This window comes from Megalops cyprinoides, chromosome 17 (assembly GCF_013368585.1).
Source record: "Megalops cyprinoides isolate fMegCyp1 chromosome 17, fMegCyp1.pri, whole genome shotgun sequence".
In the NCBI taxonomy this organism is placed as follows: domain Eukaryota; kingdom Metazoa; phylum Chordata; class Actinopteri; order Elopiformes; family Megalopidae; genus Megalops; species Megalops cyprinoides.
The window spans coordinates 25,606,437-25,621,709 of NC_050599.1; the positions used below are offsets into that span (position 1 = coordinate 25,606,437).

Consider the following 15,273-nt stretch of genomic DNA (forward strand, 5'->3'; position numbering starts at 1 on the left):
TTGGAGCGCCTTCTGTCCAGATGGCTGAAATCAAAAACAGTAGGTAGTCTTGTTCTTCCAGTATTTCTTTATAACCAGCTGAGGCTGCATGTGTGTATGAAACTTTATATATATGATGGAGCACAAATATCTGGTGGAGCTTGAGGAGGTACAGGAGAGGGCTTATGTTAACTGTGTGTCTTTCTCCCTGCTTAACGGAGACTAAGGGTTCTTTGTGAACAAAGAGAAACTCTTGTTAACCTCTACAATGAATGTGTATGTGTAACTAGAGCTTGGAATTTTTTTAACGTCTTCAGTAATGCTATGTTCGGACTGCAGACTTTAATGCTTAATTCTGAATTGTTGGTCAAAATTCTTTTTTTGTCCTACTGTTAATATTCATTTTTGAAAGTGGCCCATATCTGAAATCACTGTGAACAGACCTCTATCCTGAAGTGTCCCGTGTGTGCATATAAACAATGACAAAAGATGTCTTATCTATCTAGTGACAAATGAATGAAATTTTAGGCATGAGGGTAACCTGCCACGTGCTGAGTGACGTAAAGTCAGTCGGGCCATATTTAACAGGCTCAGTTCCAATGTGAGCGTTCACATCAAATGAAAGTTATTTCCATATTCCATATTCATGTGGCAAAAATTGGAACTGGAAAGATGTGATGATATGTGCTTTTTGCTGCTCACAAACAGTTCTAAAAACATCTGAAAACTGGATTACATATGAGGGAAGAAATGAGAATTGGGAAAGTTTTGGCTGCAGTCTTAACATACCCTAAGTGCCTGAAAATTAATGTTGGGTATACATGTTATCAACATCAAGGCATTCCATCTACCCTTTCTAGCTAGATGTATCAATCACTTTCCCTGTATGTTATCTTTTCGTATACAGCAGCCAGGCACTTTGCGGTGGATATTGGGAAATACGGGGCTTTTTGACTCAGGCAGAGCTGGTGGAGTAGGGGTAAACTCAGCGTAGTTTCCCTGATGCTCTGGGATCCTGGGAACATGAGTCACAGTGCCAGCTGTGACCGTCTGGTCTTGTTCATACCAAACAGCTGGATGATCTGGAAGGAGCTTACAGAGTTGCTCGAGGCAGAATTGGATGAGTGGGACAGTGTGTTGAGGCATGCTTTAAACACGAAAAACTCCTGTAGTTATCTTTTATTTGCATGACAGTTGCCCTAAACCATGGGGACTTACACATATTAAATTTGCCTTATTATCCATTACTCAGCTGGTGCTTTACTGAAATAACTCCGATGAGGTATCTCACCCGAGGTTACAACAGTAGTGCCCCGCCTGAGATCCCCAACCCTGCAATCTTCAAGTTACAAGCTTGGTTTTTGAGCCACAATGCTATACCGCCATAGTGCAACAGTGTTGGTATACCAGACCCTCTTGGGAGTTTAGTCCTCACTTCTAACCAAAAAAGGTAAGAAGAGGCAGGCCTGATATGATGCTGGATTCTGGATGTTGTGACTGGATGGTCATGGACTAAAGCCTTTCTCCTGGGCTGTGGCTTCTCTGGTTGCTGTTGTGTATTGGTATTTATTTGTGGTTCTGAACTCATACAACACACCAGAATTTGTTGTTTCTCCACCCCTGTCCTAACGCCCCTCCTCTTCCTCTCCCAGAATCCCCCCGGTTGTCCACAGCCTCCGTCTGCAGCAATGAGCAATCGTCCCCAGCCATCCCGCCGGACTGCTCCACCTCGCTGTCCGCCAGCCCCCGCGACGGCAAGCGGCCAGTGAGCCTGGTGTCCACGCTGTCCTCGGGATCGTCCCGGGACGGACACAGCCTGTACGGGAGCAGCGCTGCCCTTGAGGGGACTGCACCCACCTCCAGAGACGACGTCGACCTGGAGCTGAGCCCTGCAGGGGGCACCGAAGAGCAGCAGCAGGGGCAAGCCGAACCCGGAGGGCTTGACCCCCAGCCCAAAAGGCCACTTCAGCGCAACAGCGGCCACACCTCCCCGAGTCGGGCTGACCGGACGCGACAGCGCCCCCTCTCTCCTTTTGTCGCCATGGCGCCCAACCCTAAGCTCACTTACCTGGACCGCGTTGTCATGGAGATCATCGAGACAGAGCGGATGTATGTGAGGGATCTGCGCAGTATTGTGGAGGTGAGTGCTCATCAGCCCCACCCCTTCAAATGGGAAGAACCTGATTGGTTGAGTTTCTTAAATCAGAGTCCATGACTGGGGCCTTCTGGAGTCAAAGTTGGGGTGATACTCAAGAGGTAAAGTCCCTCAGTAACTTGTTCCTGGGAAAGGACATACCGTTTTCTGAAGCAGTTATCTGTGATTGATGGGCTTCTCAGCTGAGTGTCTCACAATAATCCCCTTTTAGATTGGGATGTACTTTTTCAGTTCATCTCTTTCTTGCGCAGTTTCCATTCACATACTCAGCTCTTCGCCCATTCAAGTTTTGTAGTAAAAAAATCACAAGACCCCATGAGCGGGTGACTCCATACATTAGACAGGCACTAATCCCATGGTACAGTAAACACATAAAACACCATGTTCTTCTCAGTGCGAATTTCCCACAATGCACTGAACACAGCCATGGAAGCCCCAGCCAAGTTTCAGCCATGTCACGTCTAGTCTTGAAGTGTACACACAGATCGGGGAAAGGGGGAACAAGTGAGCTATTGTGTCTGTTTAACTGTGTTTGCCAAATCTGAAATGCCCCACAACTCTTTGATGGAGTCATCTTCTCTAGAAACGGTTCACCACAATAACTGGATCAGACCTGCGCTCGTTTATCTTGGCCTTAAAATGTGCAAGATTGAGATCATTAATATAAATGTTATAGATAAATCTTGAAATCTATATTAATAAAGGAGTGGGAATTGCCACAAGGTTGCTTTTTCAGATTTCAGGATGACGTACATCGCTGGGAATCTGAGTTGGTTTAAACCAGTGAACAGGTGGCATGCACAGACAGGAGATGTCAACCTCCAGCTAAACAGAGAAAAGCAGGCAGTGTGGTATGGCATAGCGGTAAGGAGCAGGGCTCTTAACCCAAAGGTAGCAGGCTCCATTCCCAAATGGGCTGATGCTGTTGTGCCCTTGGTTGAGGTACCTAACTCTAGTAGGGTAAAGATCCAGCTGTACAAATGTAAGACCCTCTGGATAAAAGCATCTGCTAATGGCACATTCTGAGTAGCACTTTTTGTTCAGAGCAAGCAAACAAAATGAGCTTGAACTAAATTTGCCTTTACTTGAGGTGAAGGCGGATTTGGTTCGTTCAACCAAGAAGCTGGGCACAGCTTGCCAGGAAAATGTACTTAGTGAGCATGAGGAGGCTTTCCTTCCTTCCAGTAACAGAAAGGTTGCTGATTTGTTTCCCTGCTGGTGCACTGTTGTTGTACCTTTGGGTAAGGTAACCTAGAATTGCCTAGTAAATACAATTCCCATGTAGGAAAGGTAAACTATGTTAGTCCCATTGGATAAGAGTCTGCTAAGCAACTAAATGCTCAGAGGGTGAACCACGTGTCTGTGTGTATTTGTATCCGGCTATATTATGAAGATCACAGAAAATGTAAGGTGAAAAGAAAGCTAGCCAACTAACTGCTGTAAGGTTACAGCACCTAATCTCTGCAAACCAATATGAGCAGTTCTGGAAGATGTCACTTTTTCTGTTGCAAAATATCTTGACGAAAGTCCACCTCTTATGTGACGCTGTATTCAGGCAACAAATTTGTCACTCATAGGCAAGAATGTTGTCATCTCAAAAGGTTGGAAAGTGCTAAGGGCACCCATTCAGAGCTCATGTGCCGACTTATTGAATCCGTTGAGAATTTACAGTCAATTCGCAGTAAATCTCTCTAACTGTAGCCTCCTGACAGTGGTGTTGGTGTTTCTCAAATCTGCGCCGTCGTATACCAGAAATCTCTGCTACATTTCCACAGATAAGCTCAGGACATCCATGGTAACTGTTCTGTTGAAACACGCTATGCTGCTATCACAGGGGAAAGGAACAGAGACACATGTGACCAGTGAAGTTGATCAAGGGCTGGGCATGGGGTGTAAACAAAAGCAGTGTGGTGCACCACGCCTGTCAAAATCGGAATGGGTTGGTCTGTCAGAACATCATAATTTGCGCATGTGTGGGAAGTGGCAGGACCTTCATCACACTGGAGGAGGAGCCTACTGTGTATTTATAATGCAATACTGTGCACCAGTCATGTACACCATCATTTTGTTGTACTTTCTCAGTCAAATTAATGAGTAATGTATAACGTGACTTGATGGTGGTATTTTAAATGCCTGAATGACAGTGGAGCGGAGCGTTCTGCTGCAACCCAACAGCGTGGTTCTGAAGCCAGTGACCACAAGTCATATGTGCCTTATGTTTGGTTCCCATGAGGCCACCCAGAATTAGTGGGATTATTTCCTTGGTAGCCTTAAGTTAATGGGCATCCTTGTGGCATAGTGGTTAAAGAACAGAACTTGCATGCAGGAGGTTGTCAGCTTGAATCCCAGATGGGGCACAGCTGTTGAACCCTAGAATGCATACATTTTCATGGATGTAAAACTGAAAGCAATGCAGTTGGTTGAACAGATTTCATGTAAATGTGTGTCATTGACACGTTCACCTCAGTTTTGGATATGTCCAATTTATCTAACTTCCATTGGATTCTCATTTGCAGAAATGCCCTTTTGTCTAACCTCCATTAGTTTCTCACTTGTGGATTTGGCCATTTTGTCTAACATCCCTTAGATTATATCAACCTTGAAAGTAGCACATCCATGTATTCTATGGTATCTCCAGATTTTGGTACCGCATCTTGTGTCTCGTCCTCTGAGGGTCATGAGCTGGCCCTTTGCTAGGGTGGACTGTCCACGGTCACGAGAGGAAATGACAAGCGGATATAAACGGAAGTTCTAGGTTACCACAGTCTTACTGTAGAGACTAAGCTGTCATTCGCTGAAAGAAATAATCCTTTTAGTCCAGAAATCAGTTCAGTATAGCAGGCTTAGAAAGTCTGTTCTTGGTATATGCTCTTGCTTTTGCGTGCCTGCGTGGAGATAGTGTATCCTTCCTCTTTTGTGGAAAGTGGCTCACATACTAAAGGAAAGAACTGAGGGATTCACAGTCTCACCCAGGGCCTTCAGAAATACCATAGAAGGCCCAGCAATTGTGTACTTGTGTAATTAAACAGGAAAATGAGAAAAAAGCACTTGCATGCTTGTTTACATAAGTTTTTGTAGTCAGTAAATCCAAAAGAGTGTGTCATTTTCCTATTTCCCTAGTTATGTGCTATGTACCTGCTCCTCAGTTAAGGGTGGCCATTCGTTCTGTAGTTTTTGCTCGATAGGGACTATTATTAACCCCTTAAGATTCAGATATCCTGTGCAGGATAATCACATTACGTAACTCTGTGGATCTTGGCAGTAAGAGCATGTTGGCTCCATTACCTGAATGACGTTTTAAGTCAAGCCTTTAAAGCCTACGCTGTCAGGTTGTGTGCACGTGCATGTGCGTGTGCACATGCACGTGCATCTGCATGCTTTCTGTTGCTGTTAGTGGCATCTTGGTGCATGAAGGTAAAGTACAGGTAGATCTCTTCAATTGCACTTGCAATGTACAGATGAGGGTAGATTTTTTCATCATGGTATAAAGGGTGTGATTCAGGTTTCTGTCTGTTGATTGAACTTTCAGGGGAAATTACCATCATTAGCTATTTAAAGAGTACCTGAACCATTCTCTTAAAAACGGTCAGCAGTGTAACTTACAGTCATCATTTAGCATTTGCATCTAATTAGACATTTAACACTTTTCAAAAAAAGATGGACATTTGGAAAGGAATGCCAGGAAACTGTTTGTTCAGGCATGCCAGGTGCACACCAAGTACACACCGGATTTATAAGAGCTTATCTTGTGTTGTACAAGAAGGGTGTGATTGTTTTTTTTTTGTCCTATCAGTCAAACAAATCTGTGGATGAGGGGCAGGAAAGGTGAAAAAAGGCTACATTTAGCTGTTTTTATTGGACCATGTCTCAGTAAAGTCACACTATCACAAGTAAGCAGTACCTTGTGAGTGGATCATGAATATTTATTTAATGACATAGTAGGTCAAACTGAAATAGGGTGACCCTGTCCAGGGTGAGGAAAGTGTCCTGTATTCTGGGAAGGCCACTGAAGACCCCCCACGAGCATAGCCCTCAGGATCTGTACAGTAAGCCACAGCACTGCGATGAGGTCACAGCACAGGGCAGGATTATCTTAGATTAGATTAGATTACTGTGCTGGAATGAAGGTATTGTCCCCACTCCTCCCCCCCACACCTCATACAGTAAATAAGATGGGTCAGGTAACAATGTAACGGTGCAATGCTGCAACATTCTTCATGTTGCTTTCTTCAGCATTCTTCATTTTGGATGTTTATGGTAACTGGGGTCAAAACCTTAATGAAGCATGTATGGTTTTTGCACCGCAAGCACTTACAGCCTGAAGGTCATTTTATAAAAAGATCTATAGGGGGCGCTGCAAGTGAAGAGCAATAATACCATATGTGATTACGGGAGCAGTACCTCCTGCCACCCTTAGTACACTATGGAGCCTCTTTGGAGCCAAAATCAGCAACACCCTCATCACTCTCAGCCACAAGGAAGCAAAGTACATTCCAGTTAACATTCAAGGCTGACCAGGCAAAAAGAGCAAAAAACCTTAACGACTTTTAAATGCCTAGACCCAGAGCTGAACAAACACAGACATCTGACCTCTAGAGAAAAGCATGCACTTTTTTCTACCCTTTTGTGGTTTTTGGATAGAAAAAACAGGTTATGGTTTTATTTTCATTAGGTCATTTTGCTCACTCGGAAAAATGAAACGATATATTCAGGACTGGCGTGAGGTGGAATTCCAAATGAAGTGTGGTTTTATGGACACGGTTGGAAGCAGCATGTTTTTAGAGGTTTTTCATGGTGTGAGAGCTTTGTCGAGGATTCCAGTTTAGGCTACGCGAGATCCTGTCTTTTCGCTTGAGTGTCACTATTGGCCTACCGGGCAGATTTCGAATCTCTCACGCTGGAAGACAGTTTTACGTAGCCATTTGGCTGTGCCCTGAACAATGTCACAGATCCCCAGTGGTCACTGTTCAGCAACCAATCAAATTGCTGGAAGCCCTCCAGCCTGTGGGTGTGGAGCACAAGTCATGCTTTCATAAGCACAGCTGTCTCAGGGAGGCCGCGACAGGGGGGACTGGCCGAATTTGAGTGTCAGCGAAAGAGTGCATTGTCTACACCCACTCCTCTCTCCGTGTGTGATGTCACTCTCCCCCCCGGCCCCCATCTCAGCATGGCCCCATTAATCACGCTTCAGGCCCTCCCCACAAGTCGGATCTACGGCAGAACAGATGTTTTGTTTTTCAGTTTCGGGCGTGCTCCCTCACTGCGGTGGTGTTCCTTCGAAGCTCTCAGGTTTAGGGCAGATGGAACGGTGCCAATATAGCACAGAGACTTTGGCATGAAGCCTGCAGTTCCTCTGCTCCGGCATGCTGGTTTGCCTCTGCTCGTTGTTATGGGACGGGGGGCCGTGGGATTCCAGGGGACAGACAGCAACCTCATTGCAGAAACAGCAGGCTGGGGGCTCTGGGGATTTCAGTTTCACTGGGCACCGCTGTCTAGGGTTGGATATTGCTCTCTCTTCTGAGATAGCTCCTTGACTTGTCATAAAGGTGATGTATATTCACTGCTTTTACCTCTGTGTGACTCAGGACTGTCCAGACACCCACAGTAGGGCCTCTGTCTTGGAGGAGCCTCAGTACCTGCTGGGTTTTGTTCCAGACAGCCACTTTGCCACCTGATTGGTCAAAAAGGTTAGCCATGGTTGAATCAATCAGGCTCCCTCCCTGAGTTCTGAGACTGGGAGTATTTTAAAGAGAGTGGATTGTTTGAGGCCTAGCAGACATGCTATGCACTGTAATCCTTTGCGACCCTGTGATGTCATAGTTGTGCCAGGCAGATAACTCAAACCAGCAACAGACTGAAGAACTGAGGCCCCCCAGGACCAGTAGCCCTGAAGCAGCCGTCGAGACATTCCTGAATCACTTTGTGATAAAAGCATGAGTTACCTTTATGACAGTGAAAGAACTGACTACTCAACTTAGGTTAAGCCCTTAAGATGAGTGTAGAGATCTTTGCTGTCAACTCTCAACCCCCCGCGGTGCTCCGTCTCCTGTGATTGGCCAGTTAAAGCTGTTGCCATTTCCTGGTCTGTGATGCAGGGGGGCGGAGATTAGGGAGCCGGGTGAGCAGGTTGGCTGGGTGCACTGAGTGACAGTTCTTTTTGGCCAAATGCATGGGGAGGCAGGCATTTAAAAGACCCACCCAGTGCGCTGCACAAGCAACGCATTTGCCTGGCTGTGTTGCTATTAAAGACAAGACATGGCAGAGAGATTTATCTAATAAAAAAGGGAAGATATCCTGCCCTAAAAAGGGCATTTGCTGTGAGAGCAGCTGCCTCGCATCACTCTGTGCTGACTGCTGTTCATTAGAGGGATTTGGAAAAGTGATGGATTGTGGGATGTGGTGTGTAAGCAAGGTTCCTAAAAGGCCAGCTTTGGTAATCCCATGTTTGGAAATGTTCATTGATTATGCAGCGAATGCTTTTCTGAACAGGTGCAAGCCACATTGCTTCAACCCCTGCCTGTGCATTGCGTGTGTGTGTGTGTGTGTGTGTGTGTGTGTGTGTGTGTGTGTGTGTGTGTGTGTGTGTGTGTGTGTGTGTATTTGTGTGAAGACATTTTTTTTGTTGAATAGTGTTCCTGCACTAGAGGAAGCTTGTGATGATGGTCATTGATGTCAGACGCATCATGGAAGCTCCATCAGGTGGCAGACGTGTGTGAGGGTAAAGCACAGTCACATTAAACACACTAAACCTCCACTCAGATGAGGGGAGAGGACGTAGCTTCCACCTGCATTTTATGCCCTTTTTCCACTGGCACATGGGCATCATGTGACGTGACATTGTGACATTGTGACATTGTGACATGGCACAGCTGACAGCGATTTCCTGAGAGTGGACACGGTGAAGTTGTTTGCCACTGCATAACACCCCAGACCCCTGCTTGAGCACAGCTGGCTGCAGGCACTTTAAAGCATGTGTCCATCCCTGTGACTTTTGCAGGCCACGAAGCTTGGTCAAGCCATGCGGCAGCCAAAAGAGCACCATTTTCTGGGCAGACCTAAGCTCTGGGAAAGCACATTAAAGCCTTCTGACAGAAATCCAAACGTTCATCTGTCAAAGATTTAAACAACCCCTCCCCACCCTTCCTTTGAACCATGCCTTTTTTAGGAAAAAATGCATCAGTGAATGAATTAAGAGACTTCACCCAAGATTAGCAATCAGGCTCATCCACTCACAAGTATTCGTTCAGTTAACAAACTGCCATACAGATGTCAGAGGTCCTGTTTTGATGGTCCAAACTAAGCCAGTAGCCATCAGAGCATACAGGGGAGACTGCCGAGCAGCATGCAGCTGTAGCTGTGTACAGGCTCCCTCTTCTGGTCACAGACTGAAATAGCATAAACAAACTGAAGACAGCTTGTTGAACCCATCTTTATTATCAAGATTTTAGTTTGTCTGTCTCAAAATGTGTCGGGCCTGATTTTATCTCGTTATGGCGTTTTCTTAGCATGGTCAGACAGCCACTTGGACCATCGACTCATAATCCTGTGTCACATACAGAGCAGTGGTGGGGCAGGGTGAAAGGTCAAGCTGAGGACCAACCACACAGCGGCTTGAGCACCCAGGACCTGGTCATTGGGGCTCATCCGGCGCTGACCGCAGTCCCCTCTCTTGTCTTCCAGGACTACCTGGCCCACATCATCGACATGGGCGACCTGCCTATCCAACCGGAGCAGGTGTGCGCCTTGTTTGGGAACATTGAGGACATTTACGAGTTCAACAGGTAAGCCCCAAGCCGCGGCTATTCCACCTGCTGGTTTCAGGGATCCTGTGACTAGCACTCTACAGAGTGAACTTCCACTCAAGGTCACTCAACATTTATGACACATACTGAGGTCCAGAGGAAAGAAACACCTGCCTTCTGTGGGGCCCAGTCATTCATTTTATTTTACATTGCATTACATTATTGTCATTTACATTGTCATTTACATTGCGTTTCATTTTGCATTACATTACATTATTGTCATTTAGCAGACACTAATTAGTCACATACATCTCCATGATCGCCGTTTAGTTTGTGCAGAGATCTCACTCTGAGGCTATTGAGGTCAGCCATAAGTGTGGTCTTTAAGCATCTTCGATAATATCTCTTCAAGCATCCTCATTAATATATCTTCAATGTACATTGACTAAATAGAAGTATATTTCATGTGTTGCTTTATTAGTTAATATTTTGCTAATTACTTTCAAAGCACATCATTATGTACAAGGTGTTTTTTTGTCTCCAGTAATGGCATTTCTGATAAGGAGTTGATGTCATGGATCACACCTTTTTCAGTCTCATGAATTGCTGGAAAGTCAGACTGCTCCATTAACATAGTGGAAGGAAGATGAAGAGTTAAACTCAACTCAGAAAAGAGGCAGAAAGCTCAAACACACACTAGCAACATCACTGTGTCAAACCGAGAGTGACAGGACTGCACGGCAGAGTACTCCCGACTGCAGGCTGCCTCATTCATTCCAGTCGCCAATTCACTGAAATCCAGCCGCGCTTCATGCGTTTTGGCACAGGGAGGGGATTAAAAAGGCATTCGCTGAGAGCTGCTGATGCAGATGGTTATTTCTTGCCAGCTAAACTCTGCGAGATTCCAGGCCAGCCTCTGGAGGGACATATCGCGTCTCTGAATTTGGCCCGTGGTGAGCCATGGCCAATGTGCTGTTTAAAAAAACAAACACTGTGGCCATACTGACTGCCCTCACGGCCTCCCCACCCAATCAAGGGCCTCAAAAACAAGGCCAACGAGTAAAATATAGCTGTCCCTCTTTTGAGCAGTGTATTGGGGAGTCTGTGGTTTGCTGGGGGTCGTCCAAGCTCAGGGCCACGTCACTTGTTGTGGACCGTTGTTGCCCCCATCCTCATACGATGGGGTGACCCAATTGTGGATTTTAATTCCCTGCTGGGGCCTGACATCCTTGACCAGAGTTAGACAGAACATGATAAAGTTGCTTTTGACTGAAGTGAGTGGTTTTTTTTTGTTTTGTTTTGTTTTAACCTGGCCTAGATTGGCTGGTGGATAAAGGTTTTCACCAAGTTCCACAGGAGAACTGTTGGCTCTAAGAGGTCTTTCACATTTACAGCACACCATCAGAACTCAAACTCTGCTTTGGAAAACTAGGGATAATGAGCCACTGAACCACAGGCATTCTGTAGTAAACTTACTGCAGGCAGGAATTGCCATAATCTACACTCCATCGTCCACTCTAGGCTGTCTCTCCAGTAGTCTCACGGGTCATCCAATCACATTCAAGGCACATTGTGACATCAGATCTCGCAGGCCAAACACTGACTCACAGACATTCTGTTATGACCAGATATGCAGCGCCTACATTCCTTCCATCCTCTGTCTAGGAGGTTCCGGTTGTTGGCACAAGGGTCTGGTGCTGTCTGCATTCCTGTGTTAGCTATGGATGGTCTGTTTTAGGCCACACCCCTATGAGACTGCTCATAATGAATCAGCAAATCAGAACACCTGTAACTTGAACAATGGCAGGGACAGGATTTTCAGTGTGACTCCTACTGAGCTGTCGAGAAATCCCTTTGCAATGTAAAATTTAAAATGGTACATCACTGGAATGCTGTGACTATGTGCTTGGCACAGTTTGCCATTCTTTGTGAGTTTCGGCTCCTATTCCTCAGTAACCATACAAAGGATTTGGGAGGAAGACCCAGAGCAGAGTGTTTGAAATGGATCAGCTCACATGTTCAGACTTGCCCCCTACTCTTCTGGTGTGTGGTTGATGCTGATTGGTGATGTCAGTGAGACAGTGCATGAAACAGTAATTCACTGACACTTCTATCCATTGTTGTCTGTTGTTGTTTAGTCACACCAGGAGGGGATTTTTTTTTGTTTTGGTCGGGGTGGTCTTGGTCTTGGAGTGGGTAAGTGAAAGAATGGGGTTTGCGCTGGAATTGTGGAATTGCTTGACTGAATGCACAATTCTGCAGGGGTCTGTCAGAGTGTGTCCCATGTGTGTGCATGCACCTGCACCATGCTTAGATTGCGGAGGTGTCAGTAGTCCAGTCTCTGAAGTCCGTACCCCAGGGCTACGTTCAAATTTCAGTCTGTTCTCCCTTTCAGTGAGCTGCTCCAGGATCTGGACATGTGTGACAATGACCCCGTGGCCATCGCTCGCTGCTTCGTCCTCAAGGTGTGTCCAGTGTCCCTACCGGGGGTCACCCAGCTCCCTGTTTCAAGATTCAGCCTCGCAATCTCTGCCACACCTTGTCACTGAGTTATACCACAAAATTATATTACATTTGCCTAACTGATGCTCTTATCCAGGGTGGCTTGCCTCTCTTAAAGTTTTTACATGTTACCCATTTATGCAGCTAGATATTTACTGAGGCAATTTAGGGTAAGTACCTTACCCATGGGTACAACAGCAGCGGCCCATCTGGGAATCAAACCAGCAACTTCTAGGTCAGAGCTCTGCTCCTTACCACAATGCCACAGTCTCAGTTGAGAATAGAAGGTGTGAGTGTGAGAATTGCTGACGTGTTGCCTTCTTGTCCTCTGTCTCCCGCAGAGCGAGTACTTCGAGATCTACACGCAGTACTGCACCAACTACCCCAAGTAAGTGGAGAAGAGTGCCTGAATCGCTGTGAGATGTGTCACTGGTAACGCTAGCATAGCGTATTTTAGCATAGAGTACCTAATCTGAAAGTCTCTGTCCCAAAGTCAAAGAAAAAAGAGTATAACGTTAGCTGGCAGTCTGCAAAATATGAGCCATGAGTCCATGCAGTGCCCTATATTTAGAGACACTGGCTGCTAAGGTGCAAACATGGCCCGTTGTCCAATCACATCCACTTTTGAATGAAATCGAATGAAATTCTCCTTGAGCGAATCTGGGCTGACTGATGTGTGCCTGCCATCTGCTGGTGACAAATACAAATTGCCCCTGATATATCCACTGAATTGATAAGAATACATCCACTGGCCATTTTCATGTGAATTTATCCACTAAAAAATAATGTCCACCATTCATGTACCCCAAAAACATTTTAATTAAAGAAGAAGAAACAAATTCCAATTTTCATGACCGTTTTCTGAAAAGCGCATGCTGCTCGTTTTGCGTTGTGAAACCAGGTTGTTGTGGGAAAGCTATCAGCGGCAGAGGATTCCCAGAAAGCACTGCTTCAGCTCTGCCCCCACACCATCTCTCACAGAGAACAGCCAGCGAAGTTCTCTTGTCACGTTGCAGCCGCGTGACGCCGTTGTTATGTTGTCTGAGGAACGTTCAGGCAACATTGCTCCGGATGAGTCACCGGCGGCTCTGCCGGAGGTTCTTGGCAGGTTCGGTGCTGGGCTCAGAACTAGTGGTTCAGGGCTGCCATTTGACCCCCCCACCAACCACCTACGCACTGTCTGACACCGTCACACACCCACACACTGTGCCCCAGCAGGGGAGAGGGACACACCAGGCCTGCCTGGAGATGGGATTACAGCATTGCCTTAAATGTGTACCGCTGACTGCCAGTCCATCTCTCTCTCTCTCTGTATCTCTCAATCATTCTGTGCCTCTCTTTCTCTTTGTCTCTCTCAATTGCTCTCTGCCTCTTTCTCTCTCTCTCTGTGTCTCCCTCGCTCTGCCTCTCTTTCTCTCTCATCCTGTTTCTCTCATTTTCTTTCTCTATGTAATCAAGAAATGCACTAAGACAAGAAAAGTGCGAAATGAATAAATTTGAAAAGAGTAATAATACAATAAAAACTAATGTAATCCCTCCCATTCTCTTTTACATAGACACAATGTACTGTGTGTGAGCATGTTTGATTCAATTTCCACTTTTAATGGGTACAAGTACCCATAGAGAATACTTGAATCCCTTTCATTTCCATTCACACTGAAGATGTAATAACAATAGGGGATGCATGTAGTGGTTGAGCTGAGCTGCAATAGAATGGTAATGGAAGCTTGCCTGTTCTGTTTGGAATTGTGTAAGTTGGACTACTCATATTGTGAATAATCTTCAGGATATAGTTACAGTATAAAGAAAAATAAATGTAAGAGTGTGCAAACCACGCAGGGTGCAGGTTACATCACATCCAAAGCAGTCTACTGAGACGAAGGAGGGGTGTGGGGGATTTTAGGCTCAGAGGGGGAGGTAGATGGAGAGATAGGAGTGCACTCACAGGTGGGCGTGTGTGTGTGTATGTTTGCCCCGCCCCCTGACTCCCTGCTCTCTGCTGATTGGTGACTTGTTGGGTGGGATCATTTCCCTTGCAGCTCGGTGGCGGCGTTGACAGACTGCATGAGGAATAAGACCCTGGCCAAGTTCTTCCGGGACCGGCAGGCCGCGCTGAAGTGCTCACTCCCGCTGGGGTCCTACCTGCTCAAGCCCGTGCAGAGAATCCTCAAATACCACCTGCTGCTGCAGGTAGGCCTGCCCGAGTAAAACTCTACTTTCAGATGCGTTGTTCTTTAGGCAACCTGAATCTCACTCCCAGTCCTTCACAGAACTGAGCCGTGCTTTAGAGCAGGCTAGATCCCTCCCCCCACCCCCACCCCTTCACAGAATTAAGCTGTGCTTTAGGCAAACTGAAAGTCACCACCTTCTTCACAGAGCTAAGCTGTGCTTTGGGAAACCTTAATCTCACCCTTCCATCACAGAGATGTTCTTTACACAGCCCAGATCTGATGTGTTCCTTCACAGAGTTGTGCTTTAGACAGAGTAAATATCCCCGCCTTCATAGAGCTGATGTCACCCTCTCATTCATAGAGTTAGAGCAGCGTGCAGGTGTGTTCTTCACAGTCTAACTTCCAGCGCTTTGCAGGAGATCGCCAAGCACTTTGACCCGGAGGAGGAGGGCTACGAGGTGGTGGAGGAGGCCATCTACACCATGACGGGCGTGGCCTGGTACATCAACGACATGAAAAGGAAACACGAACACGCCGTCCGGCTGCAGGTCTGCGGGCTCCGAATACACATGCACACAGAAACACAAACACAGGAACTCACACATGTGTGAGTGGTCACACACACACATGCACACAGAAAGACACACATGCGTGTGTGCACACATACACACACACATATACACACCCGTGCCTTCACACACACAAACATGCGCTCACACACATA

At 46.3% G+C, this 15,273-nt stretch overlaps 1 protein-coding gene across 5 annotated transcripts in view; it reads left to right on the top strand.

Moving 5' to 3' along the window:
- LOC118791917 (pleckstrin homology domain-containing family G member 3-like) overlaps window positions 1–15,273 on the top strand; it is a 67,807-nt gene that overhangs the window by 37,525 nt on the left and 15,009 nt on the right. For all 5 annotated transcript variants that reach the window (XM_036549448.1, XM_036549451.1, XM_036549446.1 and 2 more), the window contains 6 exons: window positions 1,632–2,119; window positions 9,815–9,915; window positions 12,272–12,341; window positions 12,720–12,766; window positions 14,418–14,568; window positions 14,966–15,097. In XM_036549448.1, the coding sequence (XP_036405341.1) occupies window positions 1,632–2,119; window positions 9,815–9,915; window positions 12,272–12,341; window positions 12,720–12,766; window positions 14,418–14,568; window positions 14,966–15,097 (989 nt within the window). The remainder of the gene's footprint in view (window positions 1–1,631; window positions 2,120–9,814; window positions 9,916–12,271; window positions 12,342–12,719; window positions 12,767–14,417; window positions 14,569–14,965; window positions 15,098–15,273) is intronic.